Raw genomic sequence first — 19,665 nt, 5'->3', positions numbered from 1 at the left:
AAGCAAATTAGAAGGTCTGGGGATTTCCACAGTCTACCCCTGTAGGCTTCTCTTAGCTGCTCCAGCTGTGGAGAAGGTAGGGGGAAGCTTCTCAGGCTGGTGTCCAAAGAAGCCCTTCTGTGTTCAGTCGGGGCTGGAAGGTTCTCTCTTACTATTGGTGCCTTCTGCTGTAGCTGGTTGTGAGTGCTTATGGAACATGCTCTAGGGATTCCCATAGTCTAACACCTACAAGCTCCTCCTGACCGACTGTTGTTGGGAAAGTGGATGTAGCTAGGCATGGTGCCCCTACACATGGGGTCCCTCAATTCCCCAGTTGCAGCGTGCATTAGCTCTAGAGGCACTAGCTGGAGAGATGCTGAAGTTACCTCTCAAGTTACTAGTGCTCTGCTAAACGTGCAGTGAAGGGAACCTAATTTATCCTAAAAATCATGCTTAGCTGCCACAGAATTTGTAATTGGTGCATCTGTAGGAGCTCAGGGAGCTCTAACTGAACTGATGAAACCATAATGTACCATTCAGACTGAAATCAATCAATGCATCTTCTCATTATGAATAGAATTTCCTTCTCTGTATTAAGCTTAAATGTCAGAGGGGGGAAGTAAAAGGAGCACAAACAAAAGGACTCCGTGAGACTATTTCTATTGTATGTTTAGATTTGTAGAAGGTCGCTTGACCTAAGGGAGCAGGGGAACGTTGTAGGTAGAAGTTCTACAATGAAGCAGAAGGAGGGAAGCTGTTCAGGATAATGCTGCTTTCCTTATTCTGAGAAAGTTCTTTGACCCATGTTAGACGATAGCCATTCTTTCTGTGACTCTACCTCAGAGGTTCTCAACCTATTTCTTCCTGAGGCCCCCTCAACATGCTATAAAAGCTCCATGGCCCAGCTGTGACACAGCAACTGGTTTTCTGCATATAAAAGCCAGGGCTGGTGTTAGGGGGTAGCAAGCTGGGCAATTGCCTGGGGCCCCATGCCAAGGGCCCATGCAAAGCTATATTGTTCAGTCTTCAGCTTCAGCCCTTGGGTGGTGGGGTTTCAGCCCCGTGCAGTGAGGCTTCGGCTTTCTACTCTGGGCTCCAGCAAGTTTAATGCTGGCCCTGCTTGCAGTCCCCCCTGAAACCTGCTCATGGCCCCCCAGTGGGCCCTGAACCCCTGTTTGAGAACCACTGCTCTACGTGATTGACTCTACTTGCTACTTCAGACTTTGAAAAGCACTATCTTTTCCAAAAACAGGGGCCTTCCAGCTTGAGATTATGAATGGTTGGTTACTCTGTTGCTTACCTTAATAAATGAGGGAGTGGATGGCTAACTGAGTAAGTGACACAGACATTAACATGACATATTAAGTGACCGTATCATTTCATCCATGTAACCCCGATCTTGATGTGTGGCTGCAGGTTTTTCTCCTCAGGGTTATGGGTCCTGGGTTCATCTGTAAGGATGCCTGGTGCTTCCTTCCAAGGAAACCCCTTCTAGTGCAGTGAACACAGAGGTCTTGTCCTTTGGGAAAATATTTAGCACACAATCGATTAGAGAAGTGTCAGTCAGAGCACAACAAATAAAATAGCTATCACAATTTCCAGAGTAACAGAACAGTAACTGGGACTTAATTAGGTATGGGGAATTCAAGGTAGGGAACAGTGGAAAAAGGGATCAGAATAATAAAAGACAAAGCCAACAATATATAAACTCTACTCCTTCCAAATGTGCAGCTTGTACAAACTGCCTTGTGCTCTCTGCTACCAGTAGTCTGGCAAGTAGTGAGTTGAAGCTCAGTGCAGCACTGAAGTCGGTAGCTGGCTTAAAACAAAATAGCAAAATAAATAAATAGGAGTGTTCTTACAAATTACCCACATCACACGTGGTAAGATTGGATTCCAGTGTGCAGTGAAACTGGCTCTTGGTAGCCTGATTGTGACTCTTCCCAATCTTCTGACTTTCCTCCCTGGCTGTGATGCTTCTCTCCATGCTACATTGCAAACACAACCAAAGCCAAAAGTAAAACCCTTTGTTTCTGAGTCCTGTTTATGATTGATTCTGTTTGCTAGCTAGCTCTATCTATGCCCTGGACCCTATGCAATCTGGGAAATAGAATCCTGAGCTTCTGCCACCTTTGTTGCTGTAGTCCAGGGCAAGTCTCCTAGACACTCAGTGTGTGATTTCAGGAGCACCCTTTGCCCCCAAAGGGTTACATCCACATCAAAGGAAGTAGTTGCAAATAAGGCCCTTTGTACTCTGTGGCATATAGGAACTGTATTCTGAAGCTTTCCACAGCTGAATTCTGCAATATCATTAGATTCATAGAAAAAAAAACCCTCCAGAAAATGAATTATTTTCTTGAATTATAGAGAACATGCTTGATTTTATTCATTTTATGTTTAATGGAAAACAAATCTCTGTGAATATGTTCCTCACATCCTGCAGGCTGCTGACTAAATGTTAGCTTGCCACAGGATCCAGTATTGGTGCTGCAAAAATCAAGGAGCCTAAATTTATGGTCATTGTGGTATATCCCTTATTATGCTGGCTGTTGGGATGTGTGAAAGACTCTGCCCTTGCTTCTTCTGTCAACTGGTAGGAGACAGCATTGGGAGGAAAGGGAACATAAGAATGGCCATATTGGGTCAGACTAAAGGTCCATCTAGCCCAGTATCCTGTCTACCGACAGTGACCAATGCCAGGTGCCCCAGAGGGAATGAACAAAACAGGTAATCATCAGGTGATCCATCCCCTGTCACCCATTCCCAGCTTCTGGCAAACAGATGGTAGGGACACCATCCCTGCCCATCCTGGCTAACAGCCATTGATGGACCTATCCTCCATGAACTTATCTAGTTCTTTTTTGAACCCTGTTATAGTCTTGGCCTTCATGACATCCTCTGGCAAAGAGTTCCACAGGTTGACTGTGTGTTGTGTGAACAAATACTTCCTTTTGTTTGTTTTAAACTTGCTCCCTGTTAATTTCATTTGGTGACCCCTCGTGTTATGAGAAGGAGTAAATAACACTTCCTTATTTACTTTTTCCACACCAGCATTATTTTATAGACCTCTATCATATCCCCCCTAAGTCCCAATCTTATTAACCTCTCCTCCTATGGCAGCTCTCCATACCCATAATTATTTTTGTTGCCCTTTTCTGAATCTTTTCCAATTCCAATTTATCTTTTTTGAGGTGGGGTGACCACATCTGCATGCAGTATTCAAGATGTGGGAGTACCATGGATTTATATAGAGGCAATATATTTTCTGTTATCTTATCTATCCCTTTTTTAATGATGCCCAACATTCTGTTTGCTTTTCTGACTGCCACTGCACATTGAGTGGATATTTTCAGAGAACTATCCACAATGACTCCAAGATCTTTCTTGAGTGGTAACAGCTAATTTACAGTCCATCATGTTATATGTATAGTTGGGATTATGTTTTCCAATGTGGATTACTTTGCATTTATCAACATTGAATTTCATCTGCCATTTTGTTGCCCAGTCAGCCAGTTTTGTGAGATCCTTTTGTAGCTCTTAGCAGTCTGCTTTGGACTTAACTATCTTGAGTAGTTTTGTATTATCTGCAAATTTTGCCATCTCATTGTTTACCCCCTTTTCCAGATCATTTATGAATATGTTGAATTGGACAAACTCATGGGGAACACCACTATTTACCTCTCTCCATTCTGGAAACTGACGATTTATTCCTACACTTTGTTTCCTATCTTTTAACCAGTTACCAGTCCATGAGAGGACCTTCCCTCTTATCCTGTGACAGTTTACTTTGCTTAAGAGCCTTTGGTGAGGGACCTTGTCAAAGGCTTTCTGAAAATCTAAGTACACTATATTCACTGAATCGCCTTGTCCACACACTTGTTGACCCCCTCCCCGAAGGAATTCTAGTAGGTTGGTGAGGCATGATTTCCCTTTACAAATACCATGTTGGCTTTTCCCCAACAAATTATGTTCATCTACGTGTCTGACAGTTTTGTTCTTTATTATAGTTTCAACCAGTTTGTCCAGTACTGAAGTCAGCCTGTAATTGCCGGGATCACCTCTGGAGCCCTTTTTTAAAATTGGCGTCACATTAGCTATCCTCCAGTCATTTGGTACAGAATCTACACAGTTAGTAGTTCTGCAATTTCACGTTTGAGTTTCTTCAGAACTCTTGGGTGAACACCAGCTGGTCCTGGTGACTTGTTACTGTTTAGTTTATCAATTTGCTCCAAAACCTCCTCTAATGACCCCTCAATCTGGGACAGTTCCTCAGATTTGTCATCTAAAAAGAATGACTCCTGTTTGGGAATCTCCCTCACATCCTCAGCTGTGAAGACTGATTCAAGAATTCATTTAGTTTCTCCGCAATGGCTTTTATCATCCATGAGTGCTCCTTTTGCATCTCGTTCATTCAGTGGCCCCACTAGTTGTTTAGCAGGCTTCCTGCTTCTGATGTATGTAAAAAAAAATTGCTGTTACTTTTTGAGTCTTTAGCTAGTTGTTCTTCAAATTCTTTTTTGACCTTCCTAATTATATTTGCCAGAGTTTATGCTCCTTTCTCTTTTCCTCACTGGGATTTAATTTCCACTTTTTAAAGGATGCCTTTTTGTCACTGCTGCTTTTACTTTGTTGTTTAGCCACGGTGGCACTTTTTTGGTTATATTACTATGGTTTTTTTTTTATTTGGGGTATACATTTAAGTTGAGCCTCTATTATGGTGTATTTTAAAAAGTGGGATAGGAAAAGGCAGTATTGACTTGTGGATGAGAAATGTGTGATCAGGAAAGGTACTGTGAGGAAAGAGTTTGGGAGGCAATCTGAGTGGGAGTAGGAATTACTTGACATTCATGGAAGAGAGCCTGGGGAGTTTCTGAGCAGCTCAGACAGAGTATACCAGGGAATGGTGGAGGAAAGGGTATGGTGGAAGAAAAAAGGGTGTGAAACCACTGTGGTTGAGATCAGGAGGGAGAACTGGACCAGGTGAGGGGGCCAGGGTGGAGGAGAGGACAAATGTTGTGGTAGCATATTTCAGCATCTTCTCTCAGACCATGCTCCAACATTCACAGCCAATGTCTCTAACAGGGAAGACATGGTATAGAATATTATATTTTCTGGTACTGTAGCAAACCAGCCTATCTCTTTGTAAAACTGCAGTAATAAATAGATTAAGTCTAATAGTGTAGAGTTGTTGTGGGTTTTTTGGTTGTTGTATTGTACAAATAAAATTATTTACTGTAGGGTAATGACCCATTTGCTTTTTGATTATACTGGTCTTTGGTAATATTCCCACAATCATCCACTTACTCTGCATTTGCAGGGAACTAGCAGACTTTCTTCCTCCCATACAGCTTGATGAAATATGGTATCCTGTTGGAATTCAGTAGGGTTTCAATACCTTCATAATTTAATCCCAAGCATTTTCTTTTTGTTCCTTTGCCCTGATGCCCTTTAGGCTTATTTGCACAGAGAACCTATGACTTCTGGCCAGGTTAATATTGAGCTACAGAGTTCATTAATGCCTTGTAAATGTAACTTTTTAATGAACCTGCAGAAAATTAGCTTGGGTCAGTTCTAACTTGTTTTGACTGCAGCGCTGGTTTTCAACACTGACCCTTGGGGGTCCACAGACTATGTCTAAAGCAGTGGTTCCCAAACTAGGGGCACCGCTTGTTCAGGGAAAGCCCCTGGCGGGCCAGGCTGGTTTGTTTACCAGCCGTGTCTGCAGGTTCAGCCGATCACGGCTCCCACTGGCCACTGTTCACCTCACCAGGCCAATGGGGGCTGCAGGAAGGGCGGCCAGGATGTCCCACAGCCTACGCCACTTCCCGCAGCCCCCATTGGCCTGGAGCGGCAAACCATGGCCAGTAGGAGCCGCGATCAGCCGAACCTGTGGACGCAGCAGGTAAACAAACCGGCCCAGTCCACCGGGGGCTTTCCCTGAACAAGCGGCGCTCCTAGTTTGGAAACCACTGGTCTACAGGGTCTGCAAAAGGTTGTCATTATCATAGAACAGTGCTTTTCAACCTGGGGTCTGCGGATCCTTGAGAATCCACAAACTATTTTCTAAGATTTCCAAAGGGGTCCGCACTTACATTTGAAATTTTTTAAGGGCCCACAAATGAAAAAAGGTTGAAAACCAATGGACTAGAGGGAGGAAAGCTAGGTTTAAAAAGAAATAAATGGGAACCTGACAGCTACTACTTTTAATTCCAGTTCTAACTCTTAGCTTCTCAGAGTACATCAGCCACCCACAAGTCATCAGATGCTTCCATAAAATGGAGATAAATGTTACATCAGGCTTAGGCCATTATTTATTCTGTGCTTGCTTGTTTATAAAATTGACAGTATGGGAGCAGGCATCTGGTTGTCTGGTAACTTCTCTTTTTGCACATATCCAGTCCAACTACACAGGTTAGGACACATTAATAATTTACCCCCTTCCTCAAGGAATTACATTTAATTAAATGGTGAACATATATTCACAGCAATTTTAATTTATTTTTTGAAGGTTGAGTAGCACACATTTTTGGCACTTGTCAGAGTCTTAGAGTGAAGTGGCTGTTAAAACAACACGGTGACACTCAGCATTATCCATTAAAAACTACAAGAATTGTTTTATAACACTGTGGCATCATGCCACTTGCATTTCCCTAGAAATGGGCGCTTGGTTGCTAAAAACAAGACACAATAGTGCTTAAATTGAGACAGTGATTATTTTAAATAACAACTGATAATATATATGATGCTTACTTCTGCAAAAGGCAAGGTAGAAGATTGTCAAGTATAGAATTCATACTATGGGTGAAAAATAAAATCAGGATCCTGACCACTTGTTTCTCTTGCCACTTCTTGAAAGAGAAAGGATGCTAGCCTTGGCTTCCTGTTCTATGCCCTTTCTAAACATATTTTTACTCCTGAGGTGGTACTATATGAGTGGTGGCTGGAGTGATGATCACATTTCTTTTACGATACCTAGTTCACCAAGGGTGGTTTGCGTGTTGATTTGTTAATGTTTGAAAGCCACTCAGCAAAATATAAAGTGTTGGTGTATGCACGCAATTTTTTCAAAAGTTACATCCTCGGGGCTTGATCCAAAGTGCACTTAGGTAGGGTTACTGTACGTCCGTATTTTCCTGGACATGTCTGGCTTTTTGGTTTTTAAATCGCCTCCAGGAGGAATTTTTAAATATCTAAAAACGTCCGGGATTTTGCCATTATTATTTTCCCCCAAATAAGAGTTGATCTTTCAAGAAAGAGAGTGAATGTTGATCATTCTAGAAAGAAAGTGAAAGTTGATCACTTGAGAGAGTGCCCGCTTTTTCCCCTAGCTCCCAGCGCTTGCGCCGCGAAACAGCTGTTTTGCACAGCTGGGAGGAAGGGGAGAGGAGGGGGAACGCGGTGCGCTTAGAGGAGGAGGCGGGGCCAGGGTGGGGATTTGGGGAAGGGGTCCAATGGGGCAGGGAGGGAGTGGAGTTGGGGTGGGGACATTGGGGGAAGGGGTTGGAATGGGGGTGGGGAAGGCGTGGAGGTGGGGCAGGACTCGGGGTGGGGGGCGTGAGCATATCCCCCCCTCCCCCCCATGGAGTGTCCTCTCTTTTGAATGTTCAAATGTTCAAACTTAAGTCAATAGTAGTCTTTCCAGTGACTGTTATGGATTTTTGCTCGTAGTTCTCATTTATTATGAAAAAATAACTTATCTTAAAGAGTTTTGCATTGCATAAGGATAGTGCCCAGTTCCTCTTCCTGATCTCAGTCCTTCTCTTTGTTTCCAAGCATCTTCCTGTTCCCCCTCCTGCCTCTTTCTGTAGTACTCAAGTTACTACTGGTTTTGAAGTTTCTGGAGACTGGAAAACTGACCTGGAAATTTTATGAAAACATGTTTTCCTGATCAGATTTGTGGCATTTTCATTTCAGATCATAGCTGGCAATTCCCTATGACAGTGTTTCCCAAACTTGGGACTCCGCTTGTTCAGGGAAAGCTCCTGGCAGGCCGGGCTGGTATGTTTACCTACCGCGTCCACAGGTTTGGCCTATCGTGGCTCCTACTGGCTGCGGTTCGCCGCTGCCAACGGGGGCTGCGGGAAGCGGTGCAGGCCAAGGGACGTACTGGCTACCGCTTCCCGCAGCCCCTGTTGGCAGTGGCGAACCACAGCCAGTGGGAGCCGCAATCGGCTGAACCTGCGGACGCAGCAGGTAAACAAACTGGGCCTGCCAGCCAGGGGCTTTCCCTGAACAAGCGGCGTCCCAAGTTTGGGGAAACACTGCCCTAGGAAAAGAACAGCCTTTCTTGACGGTATTTGAGCAGTTCTGTTGCCTTTCCTGGACAGAAACTGGAAGTGGAAAACCAGTTAGCCAACATTTCCAAACCTCATTAGAAGGATTTTTGGAATTTGATACTAAAAATGGACAAAATATTTGGAAGGGTTCTTATTTTATCAAAACTAGTTAATAAATATTTTAAGTATTTCTACAGCACCTAACACAATGTGTTTCTCATGACATTTGCCACTAGGTAGTACCACAGTAAATGTATTTACTACTACTACTAACTAATGATATATACACATGTGTGTTGTTTATTCGGCTTAAAAGTAGAATATATTTACCTATACTTGTGTATATATGAAAAAACATCGCTTTCCCCCACAGAATATGAAACAAATATGCCCCTTTTAATTGGATTTGATTCACACTAAATCTGGTATTTTTTTCCCTCAGAGAAAATTAATCTATTCATTGTCATATTTGAACACTGAATCATGTTCAGTTGTCATCACATCATCCAACACCACAGGCAAATGACAGGGATGTGTAATTGTACAATTTTAAAACAAGATGCTCCCCCCCACCACCATCTGCAGCCATTATATAATCTACCATAATTAAATTCTCTGTTTATTTCCATGGTCATTTGAACTTGGCACTCTCAGTAATCCATACAAACAGAAGATAGCTGAGGTAGCCTACAGACTGTGTTTTTGACATCCTTCATTTTAATCAGATACTAAAAATATATATTACCAGAGACAGCAAATCTTTTGGCTGATCACATTTCTATGTATTTATACTGCACTACTCGCCATGATCTGAGACACTCATATATGACACTGTTGTGCTGCATTATGACATGTCATTAGGCTCTCCCATAACATGGCATGTCAGAGTGTAAATTTTCACAGCTACGAAAATAAAGATGTCATAATAAAATCTGTCCCTTAATAGTGCCTTTTGTCAGAGGATGGTGATGAACTTCACAAAAGTGTATATTTCTCCTTTTACAGATGGAGAAACAGACAAGAAGCAGGTATGTGACTTGTCCATGGTTACACCATGAGTCATAAGCAGAGTCTGTGATAAAACTCAGGTTTCTTCCGTCCCAATCCTGTGCTCTAACCTTTGGATCATGCTGTTTCCCTCTTGAGAGTAATGTATGGGTTCATGAACCATCTCTGTCTTTAGCAGGACTGCTAAATGTGATTGCTGTCTTGAACAACACTACAGCATGTAATATTTCTTAGGAAAGTCCAAAACAGAAATCTTGTACAGAAGAACATATAAAATGAGAAAATGCACAGCTTCCATTGATAGAACTACTGTTAATGAAGTCTGTATTAGTCTGAATATTATAATAGCATACTCCTGGGATACTTTTATCAATTATTATTGTATATCAGTCTCTGTGTGAGGATAGATATATTTATTTGACCATTTATCTAGGAAAATTTATTTAATGCTTCCAGCCAACATTCAGTTTAGTTCTTCTAGTTTTATTGAAAAATCTTAGTCAATGCCCTTCAGGATGTCAGATGATGTCTTACTATTTACCAAATCTATTATTCTGCAGTATATAGCAAGACACTGCCAAAAATAGGTAGTGACCACTTTAGTGTTATGAAAAGTGTGATGTTTGCTATTTATCTTCAGACCTGTTATATGTGTGGGTAGGCATAATATACTCACACAAGACTTTAACAATGACTCTCTGGTAGTTGAAATTGCACTCAATTCCTATACTCATAAAATCCAAAACATTTATGAGCAGAGCTGAGCAATTATACACATTGACAAGTTGGCAGGGTGATTTGGAAATGTCAGTAATTTACTTGGGAATATGAAGAGTCAGCAAATATAATTCTTCAAGGGCTCCTTTAAGTCATCTGATTGTAAAGACTTTTGATTTGGGGTCAGTCTTGCCACTTCTTTAGAATTCTCAGAGTTTAAGGGTCAATGAGCTATTAAACAGCACATCCTTCTAAGCTCCTATTATAAAGAGCTTTAAGGAAAGGGAAAGGCTATCAGCCAAAAGCATGAAAGAAACCTCAATAACACAGTGTTTAAAAAGTAGGTGTTTTGGAGGGGATTTCTGTTTGATTTTTGTTTTGTTTTTGATAGGCCACACTTAAATTAATTGCAGTTGCTTTGTGGGTAACAGATGTTATATTCATGGTATGTCCTCACTTGCCAAAATAAATGAGGCGTGGCAATGTGGTCTTCTGGACAGGACACTGAACTTGAAATCAGGAGTCTGGTTTCTATTCCAGATTCTTCCACTGGCTTGTGGTGTGGTGATGGGAAGGTCACGTCTCTTCTCTGTGCCTCAGTTTCCCCATCTGTAAACGCTTTGAGATGTTTAGATGAAAATTGCTTTATCAGAGCTATCTATTACTTTTATATCTAATGTTATAAAAGAGCTTTCAAGAAAGACTGAAAAAGTGCTGCTGTTCAATTCAACAAAGCATGAGATTCAATCTTGTTGGGATTCCTCACTACATTACTGCTACATTAAAACTGGGTTATGTACTGAGTCCAAAAAAAAGGACCTATCCCAAAAAGAAAAGGAGTACTTGTGACACCTTAGAGACTAACAAATTTATTTGAGCATGGCTGCTACTCTGAGACCTATCCCAGTGACCTCTGGAAATGTAGGCATTTCTGGTTGACGATCATTGTCTGAATTTTATGCATGTCTTGTAATTTGTACCTTACAATAGAAAATGAGTGTTCATATGAATGTTGGCTGAGCAGATAACCTGATACATTTGTTTCTCCCTTCAAAAGCACACAAAAGAGAAGGGAAGACCCCAGAGCCCTTTGAAAGAGACAAGCCTGGAATCATGGACTCAGCCCCAGGTAGGTAGGAACCACATTATTGATAAGTTTCTGTGTTTGCCTCTGCTCCCCAGTAGCATAGTAGTGTTCATTTCTGTGAGTCTTAACAGTATCAATTTGAGTCTCCAAAGAAGCACTGTAATGGGTAGCTCTGTGGTAAGTAGCATCATGTGGCATTTGCTTTAGGTTCTTCTATGAGAGTCCCATGGTTAATGTGGCTGTAAGTGCTATGTTATTTGGCTTAGCCCTCTTAAGATCTGCTTCCTTTTTCTCACCCCCTCTCCTCCCTCCCCCGCCCCACCCCCCCCACATGTTTCATACCCTCAAAAAAATATAAGGATGTCAGCTCACGTCATTCATGGACCTTTTTCCTGACACACATCATTATAATGGGGGTTGAAATAAACCAGTGACAAAATAGAAATTTAAAATTAAATCAGTATCCAAATGGTGTCTTAGGAAATTATGAACAGCTCATTAACTTCTGGGATAGAATTCTATTTAAGCCTACAGAATGACAGCTTAAAGCGAAGGCTCATGAATTTGACATATTAAATCTTAAGGTCCAACAGTTTGACCCACCAGAAAAGATGTGATGCTTATTCAAATCAGAAGACAGGGAGGTGGATGAATGAGAATATTGATATGCAACATTTACCTTCAGGAACACACAATGCTTTATAGGATCCTATTTTGGAGTATTTACTTTGGCAAATCATTTATTACTAATTTGTGTATTATGCTAAATTTAGGAATTTAGAGCCATTTCCTTTATTTGTCTCTTACATATCAGCCCTGCCTTCATTTATGTATAAATATTGGATGGGGGTGTCGGAAGAGGACTGACCCACTGTAATTACAGTGCTCTTGTACACTTGGTAATTTCTGCCTATAGTTAGAGTTCTGCCAGACGTTTTACACTGTGAGCATTCCTCTCAAGCAGCTCTGCCTTCACTTAGGGCCTGATTTTAAAAACGAATTATGTATTGGAGCCCATGACATTTTACAATCATATTTATTGCAAGTGTATGCAGAAAATCCAACATGGGAACTCACAATTGGAACTGAACATCCACTTGTGTTCTCTCAAAATAGTTTGTGTGAACTTTTGCAGTAAGTGAATGTTTACATGAGGCATGATGCTGACTGTTCATGCACCTCTGGGCTTGCTCCTTGAAAATCAGCATCTCATTATCTGAAGACTTGATTGAGGTCTGATGGACATGGGATTGAATTACTGCTGATTTTGAATGATATGCTCTTGAACTGTGCTTGCATATATACAGATATCCCTGTTGCTAGGTAAAATGTGCATGTGAAATGAAAGTAAAAGCCTTGAATCATTAGCTTCCAAAGCACAGGACTTTACGCCTTAAGCTAAAGGAATAGTTACGAACAATAAAGATGACCTTTATTAGGGACAGTTGTATACACACACCACCCAATATGTTGCATTCACTCATGCTGCATGGGATTTTTCAATGTATTATGTTTGCTATTCCATATCCATCTATCTCAGATTAGGAACAAATCCTTACTTTACTTCATATTTGCTTGTGCGACTGAATAGCTTTAAAAATGTAATGTTTTGGACACTCATCTTACTTAGTTATTTAGAAAAAAAATTTAAACCAGATACAATTTTTATGAGTTTTTTGTTGGAATGGAAGAAATGTGATCAACAAAATGTAAAACACTGAGGCCATTATCGTAGCAGAAAATTAAATTAGTTGTTAATTATTTCATGGATGTAATTCAGGCTACTGCAAATCCCTCCTTAGACATTTTATATAAAGTGAGTGAAAATTCATGGTACTGATAAAGGCTTTGTCTGTTTTATGAGCAACGGGCAAATGGTACAAATGGTGCCCATAAAGCAAATTGGTTCCCAACTCTAAAAGCAAGCAGAATATGCTTAAAATCTAGTGGGAAGCACCGCAGGAAGAAGCAACTGCTATTTATAGGAATATGATATTTAGATGGGGCTGAATGAGTGCCTCTTTTCTAAAAGGGATACTCAACAGTTCTCTTTGAATTCTCAATAAATAATACAAATAACTTAGTGAATTTTTCTATGAATTCCAAGTCAGCCACTTAGTAGCAGGTTGCATTTTATCAACAAAAGGAAATAAACCCTGCAGCCTGTAGCACATCTTCAGTGTTCAGAGGCCAATCTGGTCACATGCACAATCACTGAAGCAAAAACTACCACATCTGTGTCCCGATGACAGGAAGTGGAGACACAGGCAGATATTGGTGTTTGGACAGTTTTGCATATAGAGAGTAAGACAAGGTAAGTGTTCTTGTGGGGGTGTTTCTTTGTTTTCAGTTCCATTGTGGTTTTGGTCCTCCCCAAAAAAATTCCAGCCAATTATAGCAGTTTTAAATAGACCCATAAGCCAGACAGTTTGAAATTCAGTTGTCCTCTTCCAGGAAAACTGAATCCCAGCAAAGCTTTCTCAGTGACACTTCGTTGCATGGGTGGAAAAGGAGTCCCGTCAAAGCCATGGATTTGTGGTTCCGAACACACAGTCAAAATCCTTTACCTCCACTATGACCCCTAATTAATTCAAACAGTTCTCTGTTGCTCTCACTATGAACCCAGTGATTTGAAATTGAACTTTCCTGTGTGGAACATAAAACATATGACAACATCAGGGAACGATTATATATAGTTCTCCGGTAAATTTTAGACAAGATTTTTGCAGAGGAAGAGAGCACCAGGAAAAGGGTACATGATAGTGACTGCTAAGATGAGCTTCTCATCAGTTTATACACTGTATTGAAATGTTAAATACCTTGTATTGTTGTGGTTACGTTTTCTTGCTGCACTGCCTGATTAAACATTTGGCTGATAAACTGTGTCAAGGTTATTCAAAACTGCGTCAGCTGCAGTTAAGAATACATGCAAATAGCCTAGATTTCTGAGGGTCAGGTAGACATAGGGCAATTTAAAGTCAAACCAAGCTCTAGCATTGGGTACTCTCATTTATAGTGTTTTATGTCAGCATCGTGGATTAAGAGGTCAAGGGGGAGGGAGAATTAACCTAGAGCAAGAAAGAAGAATGCTAAGGGCTGAGATCCAGTTTAATAGGATAAGTAATGGGAACAATGCCTGGAGTTGGCTAGATAAATTCTGCGGCAGTGGGCACCTGACAGCTTTTGCCACTAAGGCCAGTAGGGTGTAAATACCATTGTGTCAATTTCAGATTTTTTGTGTGCATTATTAAACTTTCCTCTGTTCACACTCTTTGCACTGTCTGCACTCTGTATCTAAAGTACCCAAGGAATTTCAGAGATGGTTGGCAGCATTACATGAGAGGAGGGAAATGAATGGCAGTTGAATCTTTTTTATGTATTTCTTTTTAAGCACCTAGTCTAACAACTCTAGGCACTTTATACCTTTAAACATAAGCAAAGGCAAACAACAAAGATTTGTTTGGTCAAAATCCAGACTAACAAATATAGCAAATAACCACTCTTAACTGACCACCCCGTATCCCTCAGCCCATATTCTCAACCAAAACCCAGAAGATGATGACACTGGAGGTCAACAACACCCTCTTTTCACAAAACACTAGAAAAAAAAAGACCTTTCTTCAGGAACGTTAAATGTCCAGTGATTAAAATCTCACTTATAATTATTCCCAGCTGGCATGTACATCACTGTGTGTTTTATAGACCAGGTAGTGCAAGGTATGGGATGTTGGTTATTTATGATGACCTGATGTTGCTGAGGAGCCTGACTGGCAGGTGCAATGAAATACATAGGGATAATTTTATCGAGTAAGTATGACCCTTTCTCTTTACAAAGCAAAATAAGGGAACTGCGTTTCTTTTTTTTTTTTAGTGAGCAGAATTTTTTAATAGGAAGGGGAAAAAAACCCACACTCACACTGCAAGCCTAATTACAAGTGATGGAGCGTAGTATTTTTCTTCACAGTTTTAAAGAATCACTTTTTAATCTTGGAACAGTGGATAACAACATCACTAATCCAATATTTTAACAGTAAATACATTTGATGATGGGAATTGCTACACTAATCTTATATCCCACCACAGTACAGTTAAGAAATCCACAGGGGTTTTACTAATCATTTTTCATAAAGTAAATCAACTTGTGTAATTCTTATGCACTCTCAATAGCCTGTAGCCACAGATGGAGCTAGGCACAGAATTTTTGTCTTTTCTGTAAGTGCTTTGCACCCTGACCAGAAGCCAAGCCATCCCTCTCATGTTAAAACACACAGGGAGGGGCTTTTGGAGGGAAAATCTCTGAGTATTCTTTCAGGGAGATTCTCTCACTTTGTGCTGTTGGGGGCTGGAGCTGGATAGACTTCTCCCCACCCCCATGGTAAAAAGGAGCCATTGCTGTGGACATTGAGCAGCCCCCATTTATGGACAGATGGGGAGATCTGCTAAGCTATGAAATTCAGCACACAGCAAAAGACAAATATATCTCCCAAATTGAAAATGTGAACCCTAATATTACTATTAGATTACGCATTGGAGGCATTTAGTACTGATGTATCAGTTCAATGGATCAACATACCCTATCTGTGAATGTAAGAACCTCTTGCTTTGCTCTGTATATGAGTTCAGGCCCTGGACTTACTGGGTGATGAAACATTAGAGAATGCGGTTCATAAATGTGGTTCAGTATGGAACAGTCACTGTTATTTTGCAAAACCATCAACATTTAAATAATTAGAACGTGTATCTTAGACTCATAGGACTGGAAGGGACCTCAAGAAGTCATCTAGTCCAAGCTTTTGCACTCATGGCAGGACTAGGTATTATCTAGACCATTCCCAACAGGTGTTGGTCTAACTTGCTCTTAAGAATCTCCGGTGATGGAGATTCCACAACCTCCCTATTCAATTCTTCCAGTGCTTAATCACTCTGACAGTTAAGATTTTTTTCCTAATGTCCAACCTAAACCTCCCTTGCTGCAATTTAAGCCCATTGCTTCTTGTCCTATCCTCAGAGGTTAAGAAGAAATTTTTTTCTCCCTCCTCCTTGTAACAACCTTTCATGTTCTTGAAAACTGCTATCATGTCCCCTCTCAGTCTTCTCTTTTCCAGACTAAACAAACCCATTTTTTTTTCAATCTTCCCTCATAGGTCATGTTTTCTAGACCTTTAATCATTTTTGTTGCCCTTCTCTGGACTTTCTCCAGTTTGTCCGTATCTTTCCTGAAATGTGGCTCCAAGGACACAATACTCCAGTTGAGGCCTTGTCAAGGTTCCTCCCCCACTCTGAACTCTAGGGTACAGATGTGGGGACCTGCATGAAAAACCTAAGCTTATCTTTACCAGCTTAGGTCAAAACTTCCCCAAGGTACAAAATATTCCACCCTTTGTCCTTGGATTGGCCACTACCACCACAAAACTAATACTGGTTACTGGGGAAGAGCTGTTTGGACACGTCTTTCCCCCCAAAATACTTCCCAAAACCTTGCACCCCCCCCCTTTCCTGGGAAATGTTGGATAAAAAGCCTCACCAATTTGCATAGGTGACCACAGACCCAAACTCTTGGATCTGAGAACAATGAAAAAGCATTCAGTTTTCTTACAAGAAGACTTTTAATAAAAATAGAAGTAAATAGAAGTAAAGAAATCCCCCCTGTAAAATCAGGATGGTAGATACCTTACAGGGTAATTAGATTCAAAACATAGAGAACCCCTCTAGGCAAAACCTTAAGTTACAAAAAAGATACACAGACAGAAATAGTTATTCTATTCAGCACAATTCTTTTCTCAGCCATTTAAAGAAATCATAATCTAACGCATACCTAGCTAGATTACTTACTAAAAGTTCTAAGACTCCATTCCTGGTCTATCCCCGGCAGAAACTAGCATATAGACAGACACACAGACCCTTTGTTTCTCTCCCTCCTCCCAGCTTTTGGAAGTATCTTGTCTCCTCATTGGTCATTTTGGTCAGGTGCCAGCGAGGTTACCTTTAGCTTCTTAACCCTTTACAGGTGAGAGGAGCTTTCCCCTGGCCAGGAGGGATTTCAAAGGGGTTTACCCTTCCCTTTATATTTATGACAGGCCTAATCAGCACGGAGTAGAGCAGAAGAACTACTTCTTATGTCTTATTTACAACACTGAAGCTCATACATCACAGAATGATGTTTGCTTTTTTTGCAATTGTGTTACACTGTTGACTCATACTTAGCTTATGGTCCACTATGACCCCCCAGATCCCTTTTCCACAGTACTTCTTCGTAGGCAGCCATTTCTCATTTTGTATGTGTGCAACTGATTGTTCCTTCCTAAATGGAGTACTTTGCATTTGTCCTTATTGAATTTCATCCTATTTACTTCAGACCATTTCTCCAGTTTGTCCAGATCATTTTTGAATTAATTACCATTTGCCCGTTACACCCACCTTATAGTAGCTCCATCTAGGTTGCATTTCCTTAGTTTGAGTGTGAGAAGGTCATGTGAGACAGTATCAAAAACTTTAGTAAAGTCAAGATATTCCACATCTGCCACTTCCCCCCACCTACAGGACTTGTTACCCTGTCAAAGAAAGCTATCAGGTTGGTTTAGCATGATTGTTGACAAATCCATGCTGACTGTTACTTATCACCTTATTATCTTTTAGATGTTTTCAGATTGATTGTTTAATTATTTGCTCCATTATCTTTCTGGGTACAGAAGTTAAGCTGACTGCTCTGTAATTCCCTGGGTTGTCCTTATTTCCCATTTTATAGATTGGCACTATATTTGCCCTTTTCAAGTCTTCTGGAATCTCTCCCATGACTTTTCAAAGATAATTGCTAATGTCTCAGATATCTCCTCAGTCAGCTCCTTGAGTATTCTACGATGCATTTCATGAGGTCCTGGTGACCTGAAGACATCTAACTTGTCTAAGTAATTTTTAACTTGTTCTTTTCCTCTTTTAGCCTCTGATCCTACCTCATTTTCACTGACATTCACTATATTAGATGTCCAATCACCACCAACCTTTTTGCTGAAAACCAAAACCAAGATGTCATTAAGCACCTCTGTCATTTCCACATTTTCTGTTATTTCCCTCCCCCCTCATTTAGTAACGGGCCTGCCCTGTCCTTAGTTTTCCTCTTGCTTCTAATATATTTGTAGAATGTTTTCTTGTTACTTTTATGTCTCTAGCTAGTTTGATCTTGTTTTGTGCCTTGGCCTTTCTAATTTTGTCCCTACATACTTGTGTTATTTGTTTATATTTATCCTTTGTCATTTGACCTAGTTTCTACTTTTTGTAGGACTCGCTTTTGATTTTTAGATCATTGAAGAGCTCCTGGTTAACCCAGGGTGGTCTCTTGCCATACTTCCTATCTTTCCTATGCAGTGGGATAGTTTGCTCTTGTGCCTTAATAATGTCTCTTTGAAAAACTGCCAACTGTCTTCTATTGTTTTCACTTTAGACGTGCTTACCATTGAATCTTACCTACCAATTCCCTTAGTTTGCTAAAGTCTGCCTTCTTGAAATCCATTGTCTTTATTTTGCTGATCTCCCTCCTACCATTCCTTAGAATCATGGACTCTATTATTTCGTGATCACTTTCACCCAAACTGCCTTCCACTTTCAAATTCTCAACCAGTTCCTCCTTATTTGTCAAAATCAAACCTAGAACAGCCTCTCCCCTAGTAGCTTTCTCCACCTTCTGAAATGAAAAAATGGTCTCCAATACATTTCCAGAACTTGTTGGATAATCTGTGCCCTGCACTGTTATTTTCCTAACAGATGTCTAAGTAGTTGAAGTTCCCCATCACCACCAAGTTCTGTGCTTTGGATGATTTTGTTAGTTGTTTAAAAAAAGCCTCATCCATCTCTTCTTCCTGGTTTGGTGGTCTGTAGTAGACCCCTACCATGACATCACCCTTTTTTTTACCTCTTTTATCCTTACCCAGAGACTTTCAACAAGACTGTCTCCTATTTCCTCAACCTCAGTCCAAGTATATACATTTTTATTATACCAAGGCAACACCTCATCTCTTTTTCCCCTGCCTGTCCTTCCTGAGCAAGCTGTACCCTTCTATACTAATATTCCAGTCATGCGTATTATCCCACCAGGTCTCTGTCATGCCAACTATGTCATAGTTGTGTTTATTTACTAGCATTTCAAGTTCTTCCTGCTTTCCCCACATACTTCTCTCATTAGTATACACACATCTAAGATACTGATTTGATTTCTCCCCAGATCTGTCTTCTCTCTCTTTTATTCCCGCTATAACAGTTCATGCTCTCCCCAAATTCTGACCCTTCTCCCAGGTCTCGATGTTTTTGACTTACCTGTGGGCTTTGGTCACATGTCCCCCTTCGAACCTAGTTTAAAGCCCTCCTTACTAGGTTAGCCAGTCTGTATCCAAATATGCTCTTCCCCTTCCTCGATAGGTGGACCCCATCTCTGTGTAGCAGTCCTTCTTCTGGAACAGCATCCCGTGGTCAAGGAAGCTGAAGCCCTCCTGGCAACACTATCTTTGCAGCCAGGCATTCACCTCCAAGATGCATCTGTCTCTGCCTGGGCCCCTAGCCTTGACTGGATGGAATGAAGAGAATACCACCTGTGCTCCCAACTCCTTC

The 19,665-nt window shown here is 40.9% G+C and overlaps 1 protein-coding gene across 6 annotated transcripts in view; it reads left to right on the top strand.

Annotated features, from left to right (window-relative positions):
* The window catches only part of PCDH11X (protocadherin 11 X-linked), a 1,012,591-nt gene that overhangs the window by 474,777 nt on the left and 518,149 nt on the right, over positions 1-19,665 (top strand). For all 6 annotated transcript variants that reach the window (XM_073360863.1, XM_073360865.1, XM_073360861.1 and 3 more), the window contains one exon: positions 11,038-11,109. In XM_073360863.1, the coding sequence (XP_073216964.1) occupies positions 11,038-11,109 (72 nt within the window). The remainder of the gene's footprint in view (positions 1-11,037; positions 11,110-19,665) is intronic.

The sequence above is a fragment of the Lepidochelys kempii genome, chromosome 9 (assembly GCF_965140265.1).
Source record: "Lepidochelys kempii isolate rLepKem1 chromosome 9, rLepKem1.hap2, whole genome shotgun sequence".
NCBI classification, from domain to species: Eukaryota; Metazoa; Chordata; order Testudines; family Cheloniidae; genus Lepidochelys; species Lepidochelys kempii.
The sequence above is the reverse complement of the archived record's forward strand: the minus strand, read 5'-3'. Positions and strand labels throughout refer to the sequence as shown.